The sequence below is a fragment of the Cynocephalus volans genome, chromosome 9 (assembly GCF_027409185.1).
Source record: "Cynocephalus volans isolate mCynVol1 chromosome 9, mCynVol1.pri, whole genome shotgun sequence".
Lineage (NCBI taxonomy): Eukaryota > Metazoa > Chordata > Mammalia > Dermoptera > Cynocephalidae > Cynocephalus > Cynocephalus volans.
The window spans coordinates 147,318,502-147,341,962 of NC_084468.1; the positions used below are offsets into that span (position 1 = coordinate 147,318,502).

General features: G+C 45.1%; 2 protein-coding genes across 4 annotated transcripts in view; one reads left to right on the forward strand and one right to left on the reverse strand.

Moving 5' to 3' along the window:
- The window catches only part of LOC134386481 (tripartite motif-containing protein 75-like), a 58,401-nt gene extending 34,940 nt beyond the window's left edge, over positions 1-23,461 (forward strand). For all 3 annotated transcript variants that reach the window (XM_063108682.1, XM_063108683.1, XM_063108684.1), the window contains 4 exons: positions 13,919-14,103; positions 17,046-17,170; positions 18,566-18,781; positions 21,375-23,461. In XM_063108682.1, coding sequence (XP_062964752.1) covers positions 21,675-23,087 — 1,413 coding nt within the window. In that variant the 5' untranslated portion in view covers positions 13,919-14,103; positions 17,046-17,170; positions 18,566-18,781; positions 21,375-21,674 and the 3' untranslated portion in view covers positions 23,088-23,461. The remainder of the gene's footprint in view (positions 1-13,918; positions 14,104-17,045; positions 17,171-18,565; positions 18,782-21,374) is intronic.
- On the reverse strand, positions 3,362-7,816 carry LOC134385830 (liprin-alpha-1-like). Its single transcript, XM_063107507.1, is given in 3 exon segments — positions 3,362-6,037; positions 6,836-7,237; positions 7,286-7,816. Coding segments are annotated over 3 exon segments (3,609 nt in total).

Here is a 23,461-nt window from a genome sequence, read left to right on the forward strand (position 1 = left end):
TGGTTTTTTTTTTTGTCTTTTTTGTGACCAGCACTCAGCCAGTGAGTGCACCGGCCATTCCTATATAGGATCCGAATCCGCGGTGGGAGTGTCGCCGCACTCCCAGCGCCGCACTCTCCCTAGTGCGCCATGGGCTCGGCCCTCCTGGCACATTCTTTCGAGCTTCCAGGAGGATTTGTTGTCTCTCCTCGGTAGTGAACAGGACCTGTAGAAGCTGCTGGCAATCATCCCAGGTGGGCTGATGAGTAAATAGGAGAGATTCTACAAGGTTAGTGAGACCCTGGGGGTTTTCAGAGAAAGGGGGATTCTGAGATTTCCAATTGTAAAGATCGGAGGAAGAGAAAGGCCAGTACTGTAAGGGCTGGTTGCCCTCTTCATCAGCAGGGCCGTAAGCCCGCAGGGGGAAAATAGGAAGAGCATCTGGAGGGGCCACTCGTTTACTGCGTGTCCCCTGAGCAGGCCCTCCCTCGGATTCATTTTCTGGTGGTGCGGACGGCCGGGCTGCCTGTGATCGGAAAGAAGGGGGAGGGGGATCAGAAAGAAGCCAGTCTGGGTCGGTGGACGGCAGGACCTCGGTTTCTTTTTTACTTCTTGGAGAGCAAACACAGCCATTGGACCTGTTAAGGGTACAAAGGGACGGACCCACGGAGGAGAATCCATGACTAAATCTTCCCAGACAATGATATAAGATGTCTGGTCTAGGAGATTTTCAGAATTGAAAATTTTTCTTTTTACCACTGTAATCAACGGCACAGAGAAGGAAGCTTCAGCAGGCCATCCGGGTCGGAAAGCTGGCCACTCCGAAGAACAAAGTGTTACCCATTTATTCTTTCTAACCGGCACAGACAAATCGTTTGCTCTTTCCTTCACGTCATTCCAGTTTTTCAGAGTCAGGCTCAAAGGGGTTGAGACAGTCTGCCCCATGGCGCCCCAGAAAATCGTCAGTCCCCACACACACACACACACACAACCAGACAGACAAAAAACAAAACACAGATGCGCCCCTGCCACGAGCGCCACAACCAGATTATCAGAGAACTCGGGAGGGGTCTCTTTACTAGTCCTAGAGATCTCCCGTGGAGCCGAACCTGTTCGTCTCCTGCAGAGGAATCTGGAGTGTCCTCCAGGACTCCTGTGGCTGCGGCGTGCCGGCACGTCTGCCCCGCCGCTTGTCCGCTTCAGATGGCTCCGCTTTGGAGCCTCAGAAAATCTAAAATCAGACCGGTGATTCCGTCCTGGAGCCACCGAAACCAGATTATAACAGACAGCTTACAGATGACAACCAAAGAAACAGACACAGTCATACCGACAATGGCGGTACCTGCTCGAGCGATCCTCCGTTCTCTAGTCTTTGGTCCCAGGGAGAGCGAGCCAATCCCGGACGAGCCCCCAAAAATATAAGACCCGTGCACCAAGAACAAATCCTACAGAAAGGAGCGGCTCGCCTCACAAAGACCACAAGACCAGGACCGTTGCAATCAGCAAGAGGGATTTTATTTTTCCAGCATGCTGGGGCACTTTGCCTTTATGAAAAGCCCCCCCAGTTTACAACACAAGCATTTTTTATACAGTTTTTCTTGAACAGATCTTTATGACAGGATGAGTTGTCGGTTATCAGTGGCGCCCTTGGATTTGTGGGCAGACTCTAGCAGGCTAGTACCCCGGTAGATCTGTGGCGCCTTTAGATTTACAGGTGGGCTTTAGTAGGCTGGTACCCCCGGTAATGGCGCTTCTTTCAATCCTATATCTTCCTTGGCACCTGGCAAGGAGTCTTTTCGATAAGGAACCAGCCCGTGCCTGGGACCTGGTGGGGGCCATGCCCTTCTTGGAATGTTTAGTGTACCTGGGCCCCCTGCTGCTTAATAGCCCCTTAGAAGCTGCTTTACATTTCAACAGCCCCTTAGAAGCTGCTTTAGATTAAATGCCTTTAGATATGTTCCCCGGTTTTAGCAAGCGTTTGCAGAAGCGCAGGTTAAAGCTATACTAGCAAATTGTGCAGGTTAGAGCTATATCTTTCTGTTACTAAAATCCCACAATATCTTCTACCAGTGTTAAGTGTGATTCTCGTTGGCTGGGAAATCAACGAGTATAGCAGATCCCATTGTGCTCCTTTCCTACCCTGTCTTTCTGTTCTTCAGTTACACAGTTCTTCAAGTCTCTTAAAAATTCGTGTTTGGCTCTCTGCCGCCTCAGGACCTTTGCCTCCGCTGTCTCCCCAGAGTCTTCCCCCTGCTGACTCCTCCTAACCCTTATGATCCCAGCTTTAGCTTTATTTCCTCTGGGGAGTGCTCCCTGAAGCCTTGGCCAGGCTAGCTCCCTCTGAAGTTAAATGCTTCTGTGGGGCTCAACTTCCTTATTATGACAGTCATCACATAAATAATTAGTTTTTTGTAAATGTAAATAAAGGGTACTCAATAAATATCAGTTTAATTAGTGAATTAATTCTGCCCAGGAGTCTGTTTTCTTAGAACGAAAAACCTTAGAAGCTGTGTTAGTAGGTTGCACATGTTGCCATCTGAGCATGTCTTCCTTCCTCTGTGGGCCACTGCAGTGGGTTGGAAAAGGCTCATGCACTGTGGTTCTGCATATTGCCAAGGGTGCCTGAGGTGGACAACACAGTTCTAGTTGTCCCCTCGGCTGTCTGGTTTGGGCTTCTGCCCCTGGCCACATACTCCCTGTGCTTAGAAGATTTACACCTCCCCTTGAGACAGAAGTTTTGCTCAATAACCCACCAAAGATGACTGTAAGAGGAGGTCATTCATGTCCTGGCTTTTCTCCTTCCTGAGTTTAGATTGTGTCACAATCTTAATCTTTCCATTTGGTTTCTGAAATTACTTTTTTAATCTTCACATTCAAGAATCATCTCTTGGAGTTAATACTGTTTTAAAAATTATTTTTATTATTTTAATTTATTTTTCTTCTCTGTAATGGTTTATCATTAAAAAATTAAACAATAATAATTACAATAAATGTATAATTTACAAAAGCCCTATATTTGTCCATAGGATTTATACATATAAGCATTAAAAAGTACATTCATTTGAAAAACTAAAATTAGGTATAAGAACATGAATTGATTTGAAAGGATATTTATAGCCTGGATATACATGAAAAAGGAAGTAACTATATAAATGAAGAGTCATAAGTTTACATAAATATAAGAAACATTAAATTCTAAAATATTTCTCTATGGTATTCATGAAATTTTCACTAATTAAAAACTGTAATAAAATATCTTAGGGTCCATATAACAAGTATTAACAGATTAAAGATTCCATTGCATTCTAAAATGTAGTCTTTGTTGGATTCAAAATGCTGAATAGTCATCTGTAGAAGTAGTGTGGGTAAAGAGCAGGAGGCTTTAGCAGGAGGAGTAAGTCCTGACTGTGGCAGAATCCAACCTCTGTGTTCCTGACACACTGCCGTCCATCTGCATCTTCTTTGGCTGCATGGAGGGTGAAGACATAGAAGAAGTAACCCAGAAGTTTGCGGGAAGAGTCTCTGTTGATCCAGCAGCTAAGCCACGAATATCCCTTGGTCTAAATTTTTTTCTCCCTGATGGTGCTCTCATAAAGCTTTTATCGTCTTCATCAAACCTTCTGTCAGTCCCCATGACCGAAAGGTTGTTAAATTCTCTTTCTAAGACAGCACTAGCCTGTGTATTCTGTGTTGGGATCTGTAACAATAGCGCCAGTGCGTTGAAGTCAAAGGTTTCATTGAAGGCCAGAAGGGCACCGTGAACGCCAGTCTCTAAAAGATTGTTTGCATATTCTTTAAGGCCAATTGACAGGATCCAGCGAATCACTCGATCATTGCTCCAAACAAGCACATCTTTTACTTCATTCTGACTTTCTTCTCTTTTTCTTTCCCATTCTTTTTGGTCATAATTTAATCTTCTCAGGCTCATAATTCCACGCTGGAAACTGTTTGTGTGGAAACTGTCGACCATTTTCAGCTGCCCGTGGAGGTCCTTCTTGGTCAGGTGGTCCAGCATCCTGGCGTCCACCAGGCACTCCATGAAGTAGCTGCGGTACTGAGGGAGGCCCAGGCTGGGCAGCCACTTGTTCCCAATCCACTCGTGGTTCATGTCCCCATATGCGAGTGTCGTTCGCGACATGGGAGGGGCAGACGGGCTGGTAAGAGGTATGATCTCTTGGATGGCCAGCCTCAGCTTCAGCCTATGCAGGGGGTTGCTGATGCCTATCTCACGCTTCATCTCGGTGTGCAACAGGGCCGACATGATGGCCCCGCTCTTCACGTTGGCTCGGCAGGCAGCAGCGACATACCAGGCGGGCATCCCCACCCAGAGCTCCAACCACACAACTATGGTCGGCCCATCCCACTGGGCAAAAGGCAAACCTTGTCTTCGGGCTTCATCAAGCAGTTCATGCTTTTTTTGAAGTTTACGATTATTTTCAGCCTGTCCTCCCAATTTGCTCAGTGCCAAGGCATCTTGAGATGCATTATCTGTCTCTGAAACACTAGCGTGTCCTAATGATTTTTTGCCAGCTTGTCCAGGTCGGCCCTTTTCTTTCTTGCCAAACAAGCGGCCGATAGAGGACTTGATGCCCTTCTTCTTTGGGACTTTGTGGAGTGAGTCCTTGCTGCTGTTACTACTGCTGGGATTGCTCACGGGACTGTCCTGGGAGCCTGTCGAGTTTCTCACGTCCCTGACGTCCTCATGGCTGACTGTGTGCAATGCCCCCTTATGCAGCCTGTCTCCCCGGAGGGCCGGAGGGGAGCTTTCACATTTTATCGTTGTTGTGTCGTCTCGTGCCTCCTCTCTGGATGCTGGCAACAGAGTCATGATGCCCAGTCTGTCTACTTCCCTGGCTGGGCTGTGAGGAATCCTCCTTGGGATGGAACGGCCGCTGCCTGGAGGGGAGGAGCTGGCAAGGGAGGAAGCAGGGTGGGGCGGAATGGAGCTCATTGATCCCAAACGACCAAGATTGTCTAAGCCTCCACTACCAACTCTACTTTCAATCTCCTCTGCTCGCTGCTCTGTGTTTTCCTTTTCTTCTTGTATGAACCCGATCTCTTTGTTGATGGCATCCAGCTGCTCTTGAAGCGTCATGGCTAATGTCTGTGCATCAGCCTGTCCACTGGGTGACAACAGATCAACTGAGCTGAGTAGAGTGTCCCCGTCATCTTTGCCATCAGACACATCGACTTGGCTCTCAAAAGCTTGTGCTACATTTGATAAGACACTAGCCTGTTGGGCATGTTCCCAATCCTGTTCATTAAGAGTTTCTACCTTGGAAGGCTCATCCCATAGAGCAGCTAGGCGGCCTTTCTGGGGGTGCCACAACACTGCACTGGTGCTGTAGGAATCTGTGTGACTGTCTGCCACAGGGAACATGAAATCCAGGACACTGCCCAAGTGGGGTCGGCCATGATGAAGTGAAGCACCTCTTAGTCTCATTTGGTCTAGTTCAGCACTCAATGCTTCAGTGTTTAAGATGTGCTGATCCTTATCATGTGTATCTTCCAATTGCTTTTTTGCATTTTCAACTTCTCGTAACAGAGAATTCTTATCTTCTAGAGCAGCCATTCTCTCTTCCAGATGAAGCTAGAGCCTCTCATTAGATTCTGAAAGTAGCTTGTCAACAGTGTCTGATAAACGTTTATTATGCTCTTCATTCATTTTTTCTCTCTGCCTTGCCCGCTGCAGTTCTTGGTTCTTTTCCTCCAGCTGCACCTCCATCTGTCTTAACTTTTCTTCAATGTTGCGGTGTCTCTCTTCAGCCTTCGAGAGCGCTGCCACCCTCTGGGCCAGCTCCGCCTCCACCTCCAGGAGTGTCTCGGCTTTCCTCATGGTCGGCTGCAGCTTTTGCTCCGCTAATTCCAGCCGTTCCTGTAACTGGCGGTTTTTATCCTCAGTCTGTCGATGCATAGAGTCTTTGTTTGCAATTTCATTTTCAAGTTTATCATTGAGGTCATGCACAGACGTGGCTTCACGCTGTGCAGCGAGGTAGTGTTTTTCAAGAGTAGTGATTCTCTCTTCCATGTCTTTGTTTTGGGCCATGGCTTCGCAGATGTCCCGTTGCAATTTCGTGTTCCTCTCCTCAGATTTGATCAAGTCTTCCCTGGCCGTGTAGAGATCTTCCTCCAGCTCTGCCATGTGACTGATTCTCTCTTCCATGTCTTCCTGTTGGGCCATGGCTTTGCAGATGTCCCGTTGCAATTTCGTGTTCCTCTCCTCAGATTTGATCAAGTCTTCCCTGGCCGTGTAGAGATCTTCCTCCAGCTCTGCCACGTGACTGATTCTCTCTTCCATGTCTTCCTGTTGGGCCATGGCTTTGCAGATGTCCCGTTGCAATTTCGTGTTCCTCTCCTCAGAATTGATCGAGTCTTCCCTAGCCGTGTAGAGATCTTCCTCCAGCTCTGCCACGTGACTGATTCTCTCTTCCATGTCTTCTTTTTGGGCCTTGGCTTCACGGATGTCCCGTTGCAGTTTCGTGTTCATCTCCACAGAATTGATCAAGTCTTCCCTGGCTGTGTAGAGATCTTCCTCCAGCTCTGCCACGTGACTGATTCTCTCTTCCATGTCTTCTTTTTGGGCCATGGCTTCACGGATGTCCCGTTGCAATTTCGTGTTCATCTCCTCAGATTTGATCAAGTCTTCCCTGGCCGTGTAGAGATCTTCCTCCAGCTCTGCCACGTGACTGATTCTCTCTTCCATGTCTTCTTTTTGGGCCATGGCTTCACGGATGTCCCGTTGCAATTTCGTGTTCATCTCCTCAGATTTGATCAAGTCTTCCCTGGCCGTGTAGAGATCTTCCTCCAGCTCTGCCACGTGACTGATTCTCTCTTCCATGTCTTCTTTTTGGGCCATGGCTTCACAGATGTCCCGTTGCAATTTCGTGTTCATCTCCTCAGAATTGATCAAGTCTTCCCTGGTCGTGTAGAGATCTTCCTCCAGCTCCACCACGTGACTGGAGAGGGCGGCCAGGCGCTCTTTCATTTGGCTCTGCTCCCTCAGTTGCTTGTCTATGACTGCCTGGAGCTCTGTTACTTTACCAAGGTCCTCCTCGTGGCTTAACGAACCATCAGAAGATCTCTTTCCATTCGTGCTCGGGGTATTTTCTTGTTCATGGCTCATGTCAAGCGCTCCATCTGTTAGTGTTTTTTTCTGATCATTTTGTTCTTTAAGAATCATTAGCTCTTTGTGTGTGGCACCTAATTCTTCTTCTAATGAACTACACCTTTCAAGTGCTACTCGTAATCTCTCTCTCACCTTTTCATCCAGAGCTTTGTGGTGCTCAAATCGTAATCTCTCTCTCACCTTTTCATCCAGAGCTTTGTGGTACTCAAACAACGACTTCAGTGCTCTGAGCACTTCGACTTCGCTGGACACACCGGTTGGGGACCGTGCCTGTCTCTTCACCACGGTCATCCTGAGAGACCTCTCGTGCCTAGAGACAAGGCATTCCAAATGTTCTAAAAGCAGCCTGGTGTTGTTCCTTTCTGCTTTCAGTTCAGCAATTTCTTCTTCCCTTTCAAGAAGCTGTTTGCTGCATGCATTCAGTTCCTTCGTACATGCAGCAAACTCCTGTGGAAGTGCAGTATTGAGCTGTCTCTGCAAGGAATCTCTTTCGTGGCCAACTTCGTGTAATTTCTCCTGGGTTAATGCCAGCGTTTCTTGAGTCTCTCTAAGAGTGTCAAGAAGTCGGTCCCTTTCTTCTAGCATGGAGACCATCAACTGTTCAAAATGTGAATCTGTGTCTGCCTGTGAAGGGGAGCCGGATGCATGGCTCCCACTTCCTCCTGGGGAGCCTTCGGCTTCACTGATGGTTGGCATCACCTCACGCATCATCTGGAAATGAAAGACCCAGACTAGAATCATTAAGAGCAGAATACAGGTTCCCATAAATCTGCAGTTTCATAAGTATCTGCAGCTAATAAATGAAAGGTTCACAGCCTCTTTATTCTCAGATCTGTTACACTTTGTATGCAAATAAGTTGGGAAAGCATACACAGGGAAATACTAAGTGCAGGAACGCACACCATGAAGATACTCACAGGGACAATAATCCCGTGAAGGGGTCAAGACCAGAGGACTGCCCCTCACATAAAGAGGAAACCCAGCAGTATTTTGTTCGCCAAGCTATACTTTTTAGTTGTTGAGAACAAGTGTGCTTCAGGTACCTATTTTTCCAATTTCCCGGTTGGGAGAGAGCAAGTCAAACACACACGCCACCCAATCACTTTTCAGGAAAAGCATAGAAGGAGCACAGAGGCAGCAAAACTGACAAGTACAAAACCCATCAGGCATCTTATAGGAATGTGTGCAGTCAGCTCCTGGGACGGACTGACGGCTCCCTGAATTCTTGGGCAGGATTTGGTGAGCACTAAAGGAACGGGACTCGTGAAGGGTTGGGAGAGGTGTTCTCCGATGGCTGGTCAGTCAACCTAACTTACGTAAGTTTACAGCCCAAAATAAAATTCCACAACGGAAATAGAGCCAGCAGGTCCGGACAGCAGGCGACGGCTAGGAGGGAAGGAAAAGCGATAGGTGAGTCGATGAGAGGCGTTTAAGTGTCGCCAACACACAGACGGGGCGAGGGCAAGGGGGCCGCTCCCGAGGGTCCGGGCCGCACTCCGGGCACGACGGACCCCCGGGGCCCCTCACGGTGAGGCTGACCCCCGGCCTAGCCACGCCCCGCTCTCTCCGTCTGTATCAGGTGCTGCAGAAGCCATGGCCACCATGGCACTGAGGAGGCACTGACGACCGTTTCCAAGGAGCCCGCGCTGGCTGGGGTTCTAGAAGCCACAGGTCATTGGCCTCCCGGCTCGTGGGGCCGGGGGAAGGGCGGCGCGCCTTCGGCCCTGGCCCCCGCCGCCCCCCGGGGTGACATTCAGCTGGCCGTGCAGCTGCCCCGGGCCCGAGGGCCATGCCAACCCCCGGGCGCCCTGAGCCGCTCCGCCTAAGCCTGCCTCACTCTCCCGCTCCCTTACCTTGCTTGCCGGCGGGAGCGGGTGAGGAGGCTGCATGGCAGCTGGCGGGCGGCTGCTTGCTCCGGGTGAGCTTGGGGGTCGACGAAGGCAGCCCGAGGCCGGCGTCTGTCCGCCCGCCCGCCCCACGTCGCCGCCCCGGGGCCCCGGCGCCCCAGTCACTAAGGCTGGCCTGCGGCCGGACACTGGAAGACCCTCTTGGAGTTAATACTATAATTTAATGTCTTTGCATTGATCTGTCCCAGGGAGGATGCCTTGGTGGGTGTGCATATGTGCCCCCATGCGTGTATGATCTGTGCACGCGTATGCATGTGTGTGCCCACACGTGTGCTTTTGTGCGTGTGTGTGCGCCATACATGTGCACTCAACATTTGTTCATGGCAATTATCATCTTCCAGCGGCTCTGGAGCCGTATGCGTTGCACACAGTTTGTATTCTATGTCATTTTTCCTTTGATAGGTAGCAAATTCTTTGAGTTGACTTCCATGAGTGCTGATTGATTTTCACCAAACCATTTTACCTCTTTCAGTCTCTTCCTTTTGTGAGTTTTGGCAAGTAGTTGCAGACTTAACAATTGTCTCTGTCTCCAGGTGCCTCAAAATGTCCTTATTGTCATTGTGTCATTTGAAATCACAATCAGTCAGGCGGATGAAGGCAGGTATTTTTATGTCTCTTCTCCAGATAGGGGTCAGTGGCGTTAGCGAACCTGTCCCGGTTCCCTTAGTTCACAGGTGGCACAGCTAGGATGAGAAGTCAGGTTTTCCTCCTGCAAGCCTCCTTTCCTGTTTTGTGCACAGAGCCAAGCGGCTTCTCTAGTCTGACAGTCACTCCTTTCCTGTAAATTTGTGAGTTCAAACCAGCATTTCCCTTCAGTAGTAGGGTTCTTTACATACTCCCACTCAGTTCTGGTTAGTGTATAAGCTAGATCTCAGGAGTGGAGCCAGGCAGGGGAAGACAGAAAAGCTGTTGGCCAGTAATCCTGTTTTCTGTCATGATTTTGCGATGTTGCTTTCTTTTTTGAAATCTTAAGTTTCTCATTTCTATCCGCTTCTTAGTCTATCAAGAATGGAAAGTTTCTCCCCAGGGCTGGCAAACGTAAAGCTACTGTGAGCGTTGGGTGTATGTCCAGGCCTTTGCAGAAAGCCTCTCTCTCTGGCGTACTGATGAACATTCCACTGATTAGGAAGGAGGGCAGGGGTCTGCCTCATGCTTTACTGTGCTGTTTGTGTGTGTCTTTCCCTTCTTTTCTTCTTCCTCCTCCTCCTTTATTCCTTTTGTGTGTGTGTGTGAAATGCTTTTTCTGGCTAATTCAGTGCCTAGGTTTGGGGTGAACTTTCAAAGCCCTCTTAAACTAAGCTGCGGGAAGGTCATTGTCGCAAAAGGTAAAATGAATAGATTACCAGAACTAGTTAAAAACATCATATTGAGGAGGACAAAATGTGCACCTAGGGGCAAGTCTGATCTGGACTAAGGTCCTTCTTTAGAGCTCCCCAGTCCTTCTGAGGCTGCGGCTTTCTATGGAAGTAAGTTCTACATAATGTGTCCTAGAGAAATACTCACAAGTATGCAGAGACGTAAACAGGGGTACACATTTTACAATTGTTTGTAATGTGAGAACCTAAAAATAACTTAACTCTCTGCCTACCAGTAGAAGAATACTTGAATTAATTATGGTGCTTTCATGCAGTGGAACACTATGTAATTGTGAGAAACAGTAAGGGAGATCTGGAGGTAATGAATGGAGAGGTGTCTATAACATACCGTTCAGTGAAAAACCCATGCTGATTTGTATATACATGGTATGTGTATTTAAATATGTATACACATCCACAGAAAGGTCTAGAAGAATATACTCCAAACTGTTGAAAAGAGGTGATTGGAATGGGATTAGAATGAAGGGGGAGTAGATATTTTGCTTTTTTAGTTTATATTCTTTTGTAAGACTTACTTTTTTTGCAATAAATAATGAGTTTTATCATTTTAAAATGAATAATTATGAGCAGTTAAGGAGTAAATGGTGTATTAATATCATTGGTTTCTGTCTATAATTTTGTGTTTCTATCTGGGTGTTCTTTTAAGCTAGGAAACACTGAGGGGTCATTAGGTTGTTTGTCTCATTGTTAGGCTGACGTTCTTATTGGCTGTCATTGTGTCATGTGAATGATCACTTCTCCATGTCTGTTTTTCCATTAGTGTCATCGAGAGAGTATCTTCTCACTGAAATATTAAGAAATGTTAATAAGCGAGCAGTAATATTAATTAGATTAATTCATTCCTATTTTGAGAAGTGCAAAACGTTTTACAGAAGTCCTGGAAGAGTCAACCTGCTAGGGGCTGGCTGGGTAGCTCAGTTGTTAGAGCACAGTATTATAACACCAAAGTCAAGGGTTCCGATCCCATACTGATCAGCTGCTTCAAAAAAAAAGAGTCAAAGAGTCAACCTGCCATATGCAAATGTCAGGCTTTCCTGTGTTCTAGGCTGTCACGCCACCTGTGTGCACCACTGATCTGGGCTCAACGTTTGTCAGGAAGGAAGGGAACGTATTCACAGAAAAAAAATATTTTTTTTTTTTTTCATTTTTTTTTTTTTTTTGCCGTTTTTTTCCTGACCGGCACTCAGCCAGTGAGTGCACCGGCCAATCCTATATAGGATCCGAACCCGCGGCAGGAGCGTCGTCGCGCTCCCAGCGCCGCACTCTACCGAGTGCGCCACGGGCTCGGCCCAAAAAATATATTTTTTATAAAACTGAAATATTTAATTACCACTTCATCATTTTCTTCTTTAATTCATGATATTTGGTTTTGTAAAAGAAAGAAGAAACGATGATTGCTTATGTGTGTCCATTGATTTCATTTTTACTTACGTTTTCAATTAACCCCAGAATCCAGATTAATTTCTTCTAGCTTTCTGGAAGGGAATGTAATTTTTGTTTATAATTTTATGTAATCTGGACTAAAGATTTGGAGAGTATTGAGTTATTTCTATGATTTTAATGGTTTTGTGTCATCTACTTTACTTTTATTTATTTATTTATTTATTTTTAAAGATGACCGGTAAGGGGATCTTAACCCTTGACTTGGTGTCGTCAGCACCGCGCTCTCCCAAGTGAGCCATGGGCAGGCCCTGTGTCATCTACTTTAGGTGTAGATAATTGAATATTACAATTCCAAATGCCTTAATGTCTACATTAGTGAAACAGTGATGTACACAGTAGTGAAAACAGTTATTAACACATTTATTTTCTTTCTGTTTGTACTTCAATTCCAAAAGTTCAGCATTAAGTTGGCTTTAGTTGTATTTATGCCTCGATCACAGTTCTGCTCCTTGGTATGAGACCGAGACGGGAAAGTTAGACACACCTGTGAAAGCCTAGCCTAAGTCTCACATAAGAGGGATAAGAACTTTTAGTTTAGTCATAGTTTTTAAATTAAATAAACAGTTTGTTTGAAGTATAATTAGATAATGATTTTTTTTTTTTTTTTTTTGTCTTTTTCATGACCGGCACTCAGCCAGTGAGTGCACCAGCCATTTCTATATAGGATCTGAACCCGCGGCGGGAGCGCTCCCCGTGCTGCACTCTCCCGAGTGCGCCACGGGATCAGCCCTTAGATAATGATAATTTTAAAATTTGCTAAAAGATTTTTCTAGCTGAAAGATTTTTGGTCAGTTAGGTCTTTAGCTATGACGAGGTGTTGTTTTTCTGTCAATAGAACATGCATGGTCCCTGTCATCTTTTCCAGCCATCATCAGCGAATGTGCCTGGGCTGTGGGGGAGGGTGGTTGCTGATGAGGCAGCTATTCTTCTCCACAGGACACAGCCCAGCATGTGCCTGGTTCAGGAGTGTCCGTAGAGTCTTCTTTGAATATAAAGCATAGAATAATCATCGCACTCCAAATATTTTATCCTCTTTACCTTTCAGCTGATTGTCTCTTCCCTTGAGTGAGGCACTGCCCCTAACCTAAAGACAACATGCTTGTGTTATCAGTAACATGTCTAGAGGGAGCAGTACACACACAATGACTCTTGTCTCTTTCACCCTGGGACCCGGGCCCTTTTTTCACCCAAAGTGAACTCTGCAGGTGACCTGTAGAGACATCAGAGGAAATCACCTTCTCGGTGGTCTTCCTTATCAAGTTTTTTTCCTTTATTTTTCAGAGATGTAACTTTTCTACCCTACTATTTCTGTCTCTTCAAACATTCTCCTCATTGTAATTTGAGAAACAAAAGGATTTTTTTTATATTCACTGTTCTTTTCTCTTTATTTTTTATTTGCTTTATTGAAACTTAATTGATTATACGTATTTGTGGAGGACAGAGTTGACTATCAGTATTTGTGTATAATACATGATGGCCAAATCAGGATAATTAGCTTATTCATCATTACAATACATAAACAAAAGGATAATTTTAAGGGGATATTTTGGTACTCATGTTGAAACCCTGGAGATCTTTGTAAAATTAAATTTATGCATTTATCTTTTCCAAACCCAGGCACTTCCTTTCATCAGATGGATTTCCAGCCTAATGGCAGGCAGTTATTTCCTAAACTGTTAGTATGGTAGATCTTGTGGTCTCTGATTTGAGCAAATCCAGAACTGGAAACCACATATCCCACTGTGTACAGATTGCTTTGAAGTTATTTCAGGATTCACGAAAGCTTCTTCTACAGGTCTTTTTCCGCCCTGTATGGGTTTTTCCGAAGGTTAGGTTTCTTCTTTTTTTTTTTTGAACCTTATCAGTCTCCCCCCACCACTCAATCACCACTTAATAAGTGTGGTCAGCTTGTTTTAAGGTGCTTAAAATTCATTGATGTTTCCAGGAACTTTTGGATAAATTGATCACCTGTTGGCCACCTGCTCAAGTTTTCCCAGGGTCTACCCGGGACAGGCTTCTGTGCCCAGGGCTTGTTTTGAGTCCCCACAGCCAGTTGGGTGCAGTGATTATCCATTTCTCATTCTCAGTGCAATCGCTTCAATCCTGAGGGCCTGGCTTGACCAACGCGTGGAGGACTTCCGAGAACCCCCTCACTTCCCGTGCTTACAGAAGCTGCTGGATTATCTCAAACGGATGATGCCAGGCTCTGACCCAGAGCGAAGAGCACAAAACCTTCTTGAGTAGTTTCAGAAGCAAGAAGTGGAAACTGACAGTGAGTACTGCGTTTGCTCACAGGGAAAAGCTAGATTCTGATTTCCAGCCTCCACGTTGGAGGAAAGCTCTCCCTATGCCGGTTGAATAGGAAAGCTTGGTGCCCTCAGAAGACAAGCTGCTGAAGGATTGACATGGGTGTAAAATTCTCAAGGTTACTGAAGTGCTAATTACAGAGCCTTACAGCTTTAGAGCAAAGAGGGTGTTTTTCAAGACCACCTAGTTTGCTCCCTATTTTATAGATGAGAAAACAGTGGAAACTGTGGCTGAGAGAAGTTAAGTAATTTCCTAGGGTTTCTTCTGTTACCAAGAAGAAGAGGGTCTCCTGGATGAGATTTTTATATTCCACCATCAACATGTACCATGCTGAACTTGCTTTTCACTGTTTGCCTGATAACTCCTCCTTCTATAAACAAGCACCCCCATCCAGCAGACAAGAAATTAAATCTGATTCTGCTCCTGCCCTCCCCAGAGCTCAGAAAAGGTGTTTCTCCTTCAGGGTAGAAAGCATCACTGTAATGTGTCCCCTGCCAGAGCAGATTACCATCATTTAGCATCTCTAATGGCCTCAGCAAAGGAAGTTTCTGTGGCTGTTTTTTCCTATTTGAGGAATTGACCCCCCATTTTCAAGGGCAAAGGAGGGGCTGCCATTCTAGGTCATGGGGTGTTTATAACTATCAGGCTTTGAAGAAAGTCAGAAAGAGGTTAGGACAAGCTTCCAGCATGACGTTTTATCTTCTCCCTGGGGTGCTGGTGATGGTTGCCATGGTGGCTGACCTACTTGGAGCTTGTGACAGGCATTTCTCTGAAGTGATGGCTGATTTCCTCAGGGAAAGGAAGCGATTCCTTGGCACTGATCAGGGAAGCTGCATCAGCTCCAAAGAAAATAACCTCAAATTCTTAACAGTACCTGCTGCATTTTTTATATTTGGGGGAGCGGAGAGGGCGAAATGCAGTTGCATCATTACAAGCAGACTGCCAGATACTGTGTATCTCAGGTGACTTCATCTGCCGGGAATGTTTGAATAGCAGGGGCACACCTCCAGCTGCAAGCCTCAGCTCCCTTCGGGGCCTGCACACCTGGCTTTGCGCTGGAGTGGAAAACGCTGTGTTGGAGCCCAGCTCTCCCCATTGGGGCTGCTCCTGGCTCTGTGCCTAATTGGGGAACCGGTGAGACCAGTCGCTCATTGTTTCCAACCCAGGGACTGGAAGGCAGAGCTCATTTGGCAGGCTGAGGCAGGGGAGAAGGAGATTGCCTTGGTTCCCATGTGTTTATTTTACCCAGTCTTAACGCCAGCAAAAGCAACAGGCTCTCCTGTATGTTTCAAAAGTAAAATCGTGCTTGAAGTTTTTACTTACTTCTGGAAGAGAACGAAAAGCAGAAACAATGAAGGCATGAACTAGGCCCCAGAGAGAAAGGACCGTGTACTCTTCATGCACAGCAACATTCTAGACATATGAACATATGCGGCTGCCATGAGTGTTTGTTGAATGAATGAATGAGATCATGCCTTAGCACAGACCTTTCTTGGCTGAAGTGGGTCAGCCTCTGCATTGCAAGGTGGTTGATACATATCTATACAGTAGCTGGCAAGAGGGATCAGAGGCCCATTCTGAACCACTAGACCCCCAATTTCTCATTCCTTCACTGAATGAGAGTACCTGAGTAGTGTGGAGGGAAAGTGATGAAATCAGACTGTTTAACATCCCCCATATCATGGAGTGTTTTAGCTTCCTTTAGCTGGCACTTGTTTGTGTCCCAGACTTTGGGGCCAGGCAGTAATCCCCTCCTACCTCTTCCAGTCCCCATTTGCATGAGGACCTTCAACTCCGGGGTAATGGGGCAATCTTTAGGTTACATACCTGCCACCAGAGTAGACAGGTACCCACATGCTGCCCTGGTAGGGGAATTGTTGTAGGGCCCACACTTAGCATTCCCTTTCCCCTACAAAACTAAGAAAAAGCTACCCTCACTTGATCCAAGATGCCTAAAAGTCATTCATTCTACAAAGAAAGAGAGAAAAGCTTTAAAATATAAATGTTCTTCTGGGGGAGTAGTAACTGATTTAAATTTCTGCTGAGATATGACTGAATGCAACTAGATCTTTTTTTTGAAGGGGGATGAGGTGAGAAACAACCCAGGAATTGGGGAAAACCTCCAGGGAAGGGAAGCTGAGGATTCAAGTCAAATTTCATCCAATTCTAGTTTTTTCCAGATGGAGACTGGAGGTCCTGTTTTAGGTGCTCGGCCCTTCAGCTTTTTATTTGGAGTCCTGGGTAATGATTTTTTTCTTACTTCTTCAGGCTATGCCCTATGTAATTTGCTAATTGATGGGCTTGTCTATAATAAGGCTCAGATGAATTTAGTTTAAGGCTATATTCTGCTGCTTCATGCATACTTAACTCTAGGTGGAAGCTGAAAGGGACTCTGAACATTTAGAGAATTCTGAGGACTTTGTCAGTATTTCTGATACCACAATGGCCCATTCTACCCCCAAAGCCTGGCCTGTCTTCATGCCCAGTCCTTCTAGGCTTCTGGTTAGAAGTGGCCCAGAAATTAAGAATTACATGGTCGGGGTTTAGGAATGACTTGGTTTAGTCCTGGAGCTGATCGGAGAGTTTGAGGGTGCCCACAATGAGGGTGACCCCAAATGTGGGCCCCACTTTGCTTCTCCAGATTTTGCCTAACCTGGCTCTGTCCTTGGCGTAGGAACCCGTGGTTTGTCAAAGTGACAGCATGAGGCCCCTGAAGGTAGTAAAGAATCTAAGAACAAGCAGAGTTGGGGAAGACCTCCATTTTGCTCAGATTTATGGTCTGCTGTTATTTCCCTATGGGTTTTCTGAAGGTCTAGCCCTCTTCTTCCTAAAGAGGTCCCATTTGACTCTGTAAACAAGGTCTTATACACGGGCACCAAATTACTGATTTTTTTCGGATGTGAACAGGTGGGCTTCCCAACACCATCTCCTTCAGCCTGGAAGAGGAGGAGGAGCTGGAGGGCAGAGGGTCAGCAGAATTCACGTGCTTCTCAGAGGACCTCGTGGCCGAGGAGCTGACCTACATGGACGCGGTACGTCTTCTCTTTGTGTCTCAGATGTGATTCCACTTAAACATGGGGGAGTGACAGTATTGGTGGGGCAATATGATTTAAGTCTTTTTGAATCCTTGAGAGAGGCTGTGCCTATAAATGCAGAGTTAAGATGTGACTTGAATCAATCATCTGAATAATTCAGGCCTAAGCTCTTCTTGCAAATCTGGAAGAAGGTGCTTTTTACTTGGAGCTCAAGACACAGAGGGAAGTAAGAATTCTAATCCTAGTGAAACAAAATCTACCCTGTTCCACAGTGTTTCTCCCTTCAGACTCATAAATATTTCAAGTTCTGAACTGTTTATTTGGAGGATCGTAAAGGGTCAAAGGATAAGTTAGGATAAAATGAATTCACCGAATCCACATGTGACCCTATCTGGCAGCCCATTTCCATGTGTGCTTCCTGTACTTTTGAAGTTTGAATATTTTTGTTAGCTGTACATATTTGATTGTCAGTGACATTTCTTAGCTCAGTGTTAGCTAGTAAGTACCAGTTTCTTTCTTTTTTTTTTTTTTAAAGGAGACTTTTAGGAATTATCACAACGGTTTTAGCTCTTCTGCACTTAACGAGTTTTGAGAAAGCAGGAGAGTTTCCATCTAATGAGGATGCAAGTAAGGTATCAGAAGTAAATCAGATAGTCTGTATGAAGTAAATCCTGGTGTTTTTCTTTTATACAAATCCCTACACAAATTATACTGAATTGTTGTACAAATGAGAATCTGACTTGTTAAAAAACATTGGTCTTTTGGTTCCACAATGATAGCATAAGACAAAGATGGAAAACTTTGTTGGTTATTATTTTTAGGAAAAGACCTGGAAATCAGGATTTAAATCCCTCTTTCTTCCTTCTACCGTGTGATATGGAATAGTTTTTCCTATTGTATGTTTTTTACTTTCTTCATTTTAAAGAATGTGGAATAGTGACATTGATGGGGGGGGCATGTGCTGTCCGTCTGTGAGTCACTTTCAGGCAGTCAGTGAGCATCTAGTTGCATTATAGGTAGTTCATGATCATGAGTGCCCACAATGCACCTTGGGTATGATATTGAAGTTAAAATAACCTTAACCACATTTATCTACCCTGGCTTTTCTTGCAAGACAGAAAATTAAAAATGTCTTTAGTCATTTAAATTTTCTTTTGGTCATTGTGTTCTATTTGCTCTGTTGAGCTGATTTTAAAAGATCACGTAGGCTTTTCTGATGCATTAATGTCTTAATTATTTAGTTTTGTCTATTGAAATGGACACCATGAGGCAAATCAAGTTGAAAAGGATTATTTGTCTTCACAAAATACCATCGTACAGATGCCCCAGATGATGTGCTTTGCCGTATAAAATGTCTCTGTTGTCTTAAAGTCAATTCCTCATTTGTTCTAGCAACTGTTCAAGAAAGTAGTGCCTCACCACTGCCTGGGCTGCATTTGGTCTCGAAGGGATAAGAAGGAAAACAAACATTTGGCTCCTACGATCCGTGCTACCATCTCTCAGTTTAATACCCTCACCAAATGTGTTGTCAGCACCATCCTGGGGGGCAAAGAACTCAAAACTCAGCAGAGAGCCAGAATCATCGAGAAGTGGATTGACATTGCTCATGTAATTGTCTTTTCAAAATTATTCTTTGTGTTTAGTAAATATTAGAGCCTACTCCCATTACTTTGTTTAAAATGGTTTAGCCATTTGGTTGGAAAGGCTGTCAAAAGACTATGTTGAGGGCCCATTTGGTGGTAGTGGTTGTTTTTGTTGTTCCTAAAGTAAGGAAAAAAGTTGCCTTTCTTAACTTGGGAGCTTATTTATTTTTCCTCTTAAAAAGAAAAAATAGTTCCCCCACTAGCTTCTTTCTGCTCGTGGGCCCCCACACTGCTGCTTTTCCAGGAAGAGACATTCTGTCTACTTTTCCCTTTGTGTTCACTGAACATGGGCTGTCAGTCTCTGCCCCACTTTCAGTGAATATAACCAAGGGTCTGCATGTGAAACAGACTGCTTTTCAACCCAAAATGATTACCCATGCCCCCTTCCAGTACCTGGAAGCATTACATCTTCTGCAGATTTGAAGAGCTGGTACCTTCTCAGAATCCTGAATCTCTTCTCTAAAGAACTGAAACACTTAGGCAGATCTCACATCCACCTGAGGCCTTTCTGGGGGCCTCAGACCTGAAGTTGGAGGGAGGAATCTGTTCCTAGGCCTGAATTACATTCTGCTGTTCAGTGGCTAGTCTCTCGGTTCAGTTTTTTACATGCTATATGGCTTTCATTTATCAGCATCTTATGTCATGTCTGAGGAAATGTCAAAAGTATTCAGTCAATGGTTACCATATATTTTGTGAGCTCCTGATGTATGTAAGCTACAAGATTATGTACTTTATGGACATAGCAGGATAGAACACTCTCCGCCTGGGCAGTAGAGGAGTAGGGCTGTGTGAGATGAGTACTGTGAAAGTGGATGAGGGAGAAATTACTGATTGGGGTGATCAAGGATGGCTTCATAGATGAGGTGACATTTGAATTTAGCTTTGAATAATAGTTAGGATTTTGGGTATTTGAAGATTCGAGAAGGCATTTTTTTGTCTAGGCAGAAGAAATTACCTCAGCAAAATAATGATTTTGCAAAAGAATTACTATGTAAATATCCTATTAGTTTTTGTTCTGGGCTACATGGGTCAACCCTCAACCAAAACACATTTTGCTTTATATCCCACTAGATGTGTTTTTCATTAATCCCCTATCTGTAGGTCATAATGCCTAAGCCTTTCTTTTGGTGGCTGGCCTGTTACAGGGATCGAACCCTGGACCTTGGTGTCATCAGCACCACACTCCAACCCACTGAGTAACTGGCCAGCCCATCCCTAAGCCTTTCATATTCTCTTTCATTGTTTTTGATTAAAGAGCAAGGACATAATTGTGCCAGAGAATTTGCCTTGTTTTCCTTGTTTTGAGTCTTTAGGTAGTCTGTCACTACAGGATATTTAGTATATGAAAAAAAAATGAACAAGAAACATAAGAGTTTAAGTTGCATTAGTAACTTACATTTCTCCTATTCTAAATTGAGCCTATTTCTCAACATGTAAAAGTTACAAAAGAAGTTCTGATATAGTGTTATATAGCATGGAATCTCTCCATCTTAGAATAAGAAAGTATTTGTGCCATAAATGCCACGGCATTTACAATATTTTACATGTCTCAAAAGCAACTTTTATCAGCACCACACTAACCAACTGAACTAACTGGCCAGCTCTCTCCTCTTCTCCGCTCTCCTGTGTCTGTGTTATTACCAGTCATCTGCTTTGTTTTCATAATTGTCCATTTGTTTTTATGATTTGAATTTACTCAAATCGATAGACTTTCACGTAGCCTAGCTTTGATTTCAACTTCTATTGTGTAGCACTTCACGGATCCCAATTTTAACCTTGGGGTGTTTGCCAGGATTTATCCCCTGTAGGGTGCTCTGAACTCCAAGTTTGTTCCCTCAACCCTGAGATTCAGCTGAAAGCTCTACTTAGCCTCTCAGCTTCTGTTTCAGAATCAGTAACTGCATCTTAAGGAAAGTTCCAGTCTCCTCTTCTCAGAATCTAATCCCCACAAATCCTTACTAGTTGGTAGCTCACCATTAACTTCAAAGAGTAATTGAGTATGTGTTTCTCAGTTTTGTTACACATTGAAACCCTGACCTCTAATTTCTTTCTGTGCATCATGTGAAGATAAGCTTTCCAAGTTGGCAGAATTTTCAGAGTAAGTCTATCTAGTCCAACTCCCATGCACTTATGTACACAGCTTGATATATCTATCAGTTGAGAAAGTTAGATGAAAAACAAGTAAACGTCGGTACATTATGAATACAGTGCTCTCAGAAATATGTGTGATTTAAGCCAAGAAGTACCAGAATTGTGTTTTAGGTTTTCACCAGATTGCAATGATTGACGTTGGGATTTTTGTCCTTGTATACCTGATTCTACTAGAGTTGAGTAAATTAAGTCCTTTTCCCAGGTCCTCAGTAGGTACCCAGGGAGAGGGGATCTAATCCCAAAGCTCATACACTTTCTGCAGTCTCATGCAGCCCAGTGCTGTTGACTTGGGCATAGATCAATTCCTGGGGGTAGAGAGAAGAATCAGTGGTTGCCTCAAATATGGTAGTGTCCAGGGCCAAAAGATGAATGGTAGCATTTCTGAAATAATCTTTTCTCATTCCCAGGAACTAATAGGCACTCTGAGAACTGCTGAGCTTGGATTCCTGTTCTCTGCCCTTGGCAGCTACTTGCCCAACAAATCTGTGACTGGCTGCAAGTGGCAGTGGAACTCCTTTGGGCACCTGCCTCTGCAACTGAGGCCAGTGGCCTCAGAACATCAAGAGCTGCCCTTAATTGACAAGGAGGCATTCAACACAGGAAGGACAGTGAGATCGCAGGGTGCATCTGCTTTTCCCTGGAGAGTGCCTGCTGAGCCAACCTCCTGAAGAAAGCCCACCTCCATCCAGACCTTCATTCACAGCCCAATGGAGGTGGCAGCAGTCCTGTCAGGAGTCCAGGCAGAGGCCAAGTGCCCTGTTTGTCTGGATGACCTGAGAGACCCCATCACCAGTGAATATGGGAACAACTTCTGTCACTCCTGCATCAGACAATCCTGGGAGAATCTACAGGACAGTTTCCCTTGCCCTGTCTGTCGTCACCAATGCCAAGAGGGGACCTTCAGGAGCAACACCCAGCTGGGAAGGATGATTGACATTGCCAGGCTACTCCACATCACCCGGAGCAAGAAGAAGAGGCAGAAAGATTTGTCCTTGTGTGAGAAGCACAACCAGGTCCTGACCCTTTTCTGTCAGGAGGACCTAGAGGTGTTGTGTCCCCTATGCACTCAGCCCCCTGACCACCAGGGCCACCACGTGAGACCCGTAGAGGAGGCCGCCTCTCATCACAGGAAAAGGCTCCGCAGCTACATTGAGCCCCTGAAGAAGCAAGTGGCGGACGTTCAGAAGCTACTGGCCGCCCAAGACAGAGAACTATTAGAACTGAGAGAGAAGGTGGAAAACCAGGCACAGAAATTGTCCTGTGAATTTGAGCACCTGACTCAGTTTCTAGAACATAATCAATGGGCAGTTTTCTCAAGGTTAGCTGAGGAAGAGAAGGACATTCAACAGAAACTCAGTGCAAACAGAACAGCATTTTCAGACCACATTGCCACTGTCAAAGGTCTGCTAACGGAGGTGGCCGAGAAGAGTGTGATGTCGGAAGTGGAGCTGCTGAGGGACATCAGGAGCATCCTGGGCAGGTGTGAAGGCCTGAAACCTCCCGCGCTCTGTTCCTTCCAGTTAAAGAGAGAAGCGTGCTGTCTGCCTCCACAGAATGTGGCTCTTCAAAAGATTATACAGAGGTTTAGAGAAGAGGTGACTCTAGATCCCGAGACAGCACACCCTAATCTGCTTGTCTCCGAGGATAAGAAATGTGTGACATTTGTGAAGAAAAAGCAAAGAGTTCATCAGAATCCAAGGAGATTTACAGTGTCACCAGTCGTCCTGTGTTCTGAGGGATTCGATTCCGGCCGGCATTACTGGGAGGTCCAAGTGGATGAGAAGCCTAAATGGACCGTGGGGGTCTGTAAAGACTCCCTTTCCAGGAAGGGAAAGCGGCCCCCATCGGGACAGAACAGATGCTGCACAGTTCAGCTGCGGAATGGTGACTATGTGGCTCAAGGTGCGGTTCCAGTCACTCTGCTGCTGATGGAAAAGCCCAGAGGGATTGGTGTTTATCTGGACTATGAGCTGGGCGAGATTTCCTTCTACAATTTGAACGACAGGTCTCACATCCATTCTTTCACCGACACATTTTCTGAAGTTTTTAAGCCTTATTTCTGTGTGGGACATGATTCAAAACCTCTTACCATCTGTGCAGTAACAGGCTGTGAAGGATGAACTGTGACATTGCTTCGTTTTCTTCCTGTAATTTATGGACAGTAGGTAGAATATTATACAACTATCAGTCCATTTAGCACAACAAGAAACTTTTAAATCTACTTCTATAGCTGGCCAGATAGCTCCGTTGGTTAGAGTTCAGCTTTATAACACCAGGGTCAAGGGTTTGGATCTCCATATGGCCAGCTATCAAAAAAATAAAAAATAAAAATAATTTTTAAATATACATACTTCTATAACTTAAACCAATGAGGAAATTTTACTCATTTTTTTTTTCTCCATTTTCTTTCAAAAACAGCATATGTGGAAACTAAATACAGGGATTAGCTGTAAAGTGTTTCTGGAGTTCTAAGTCGAGAGCATAAAATTGTACT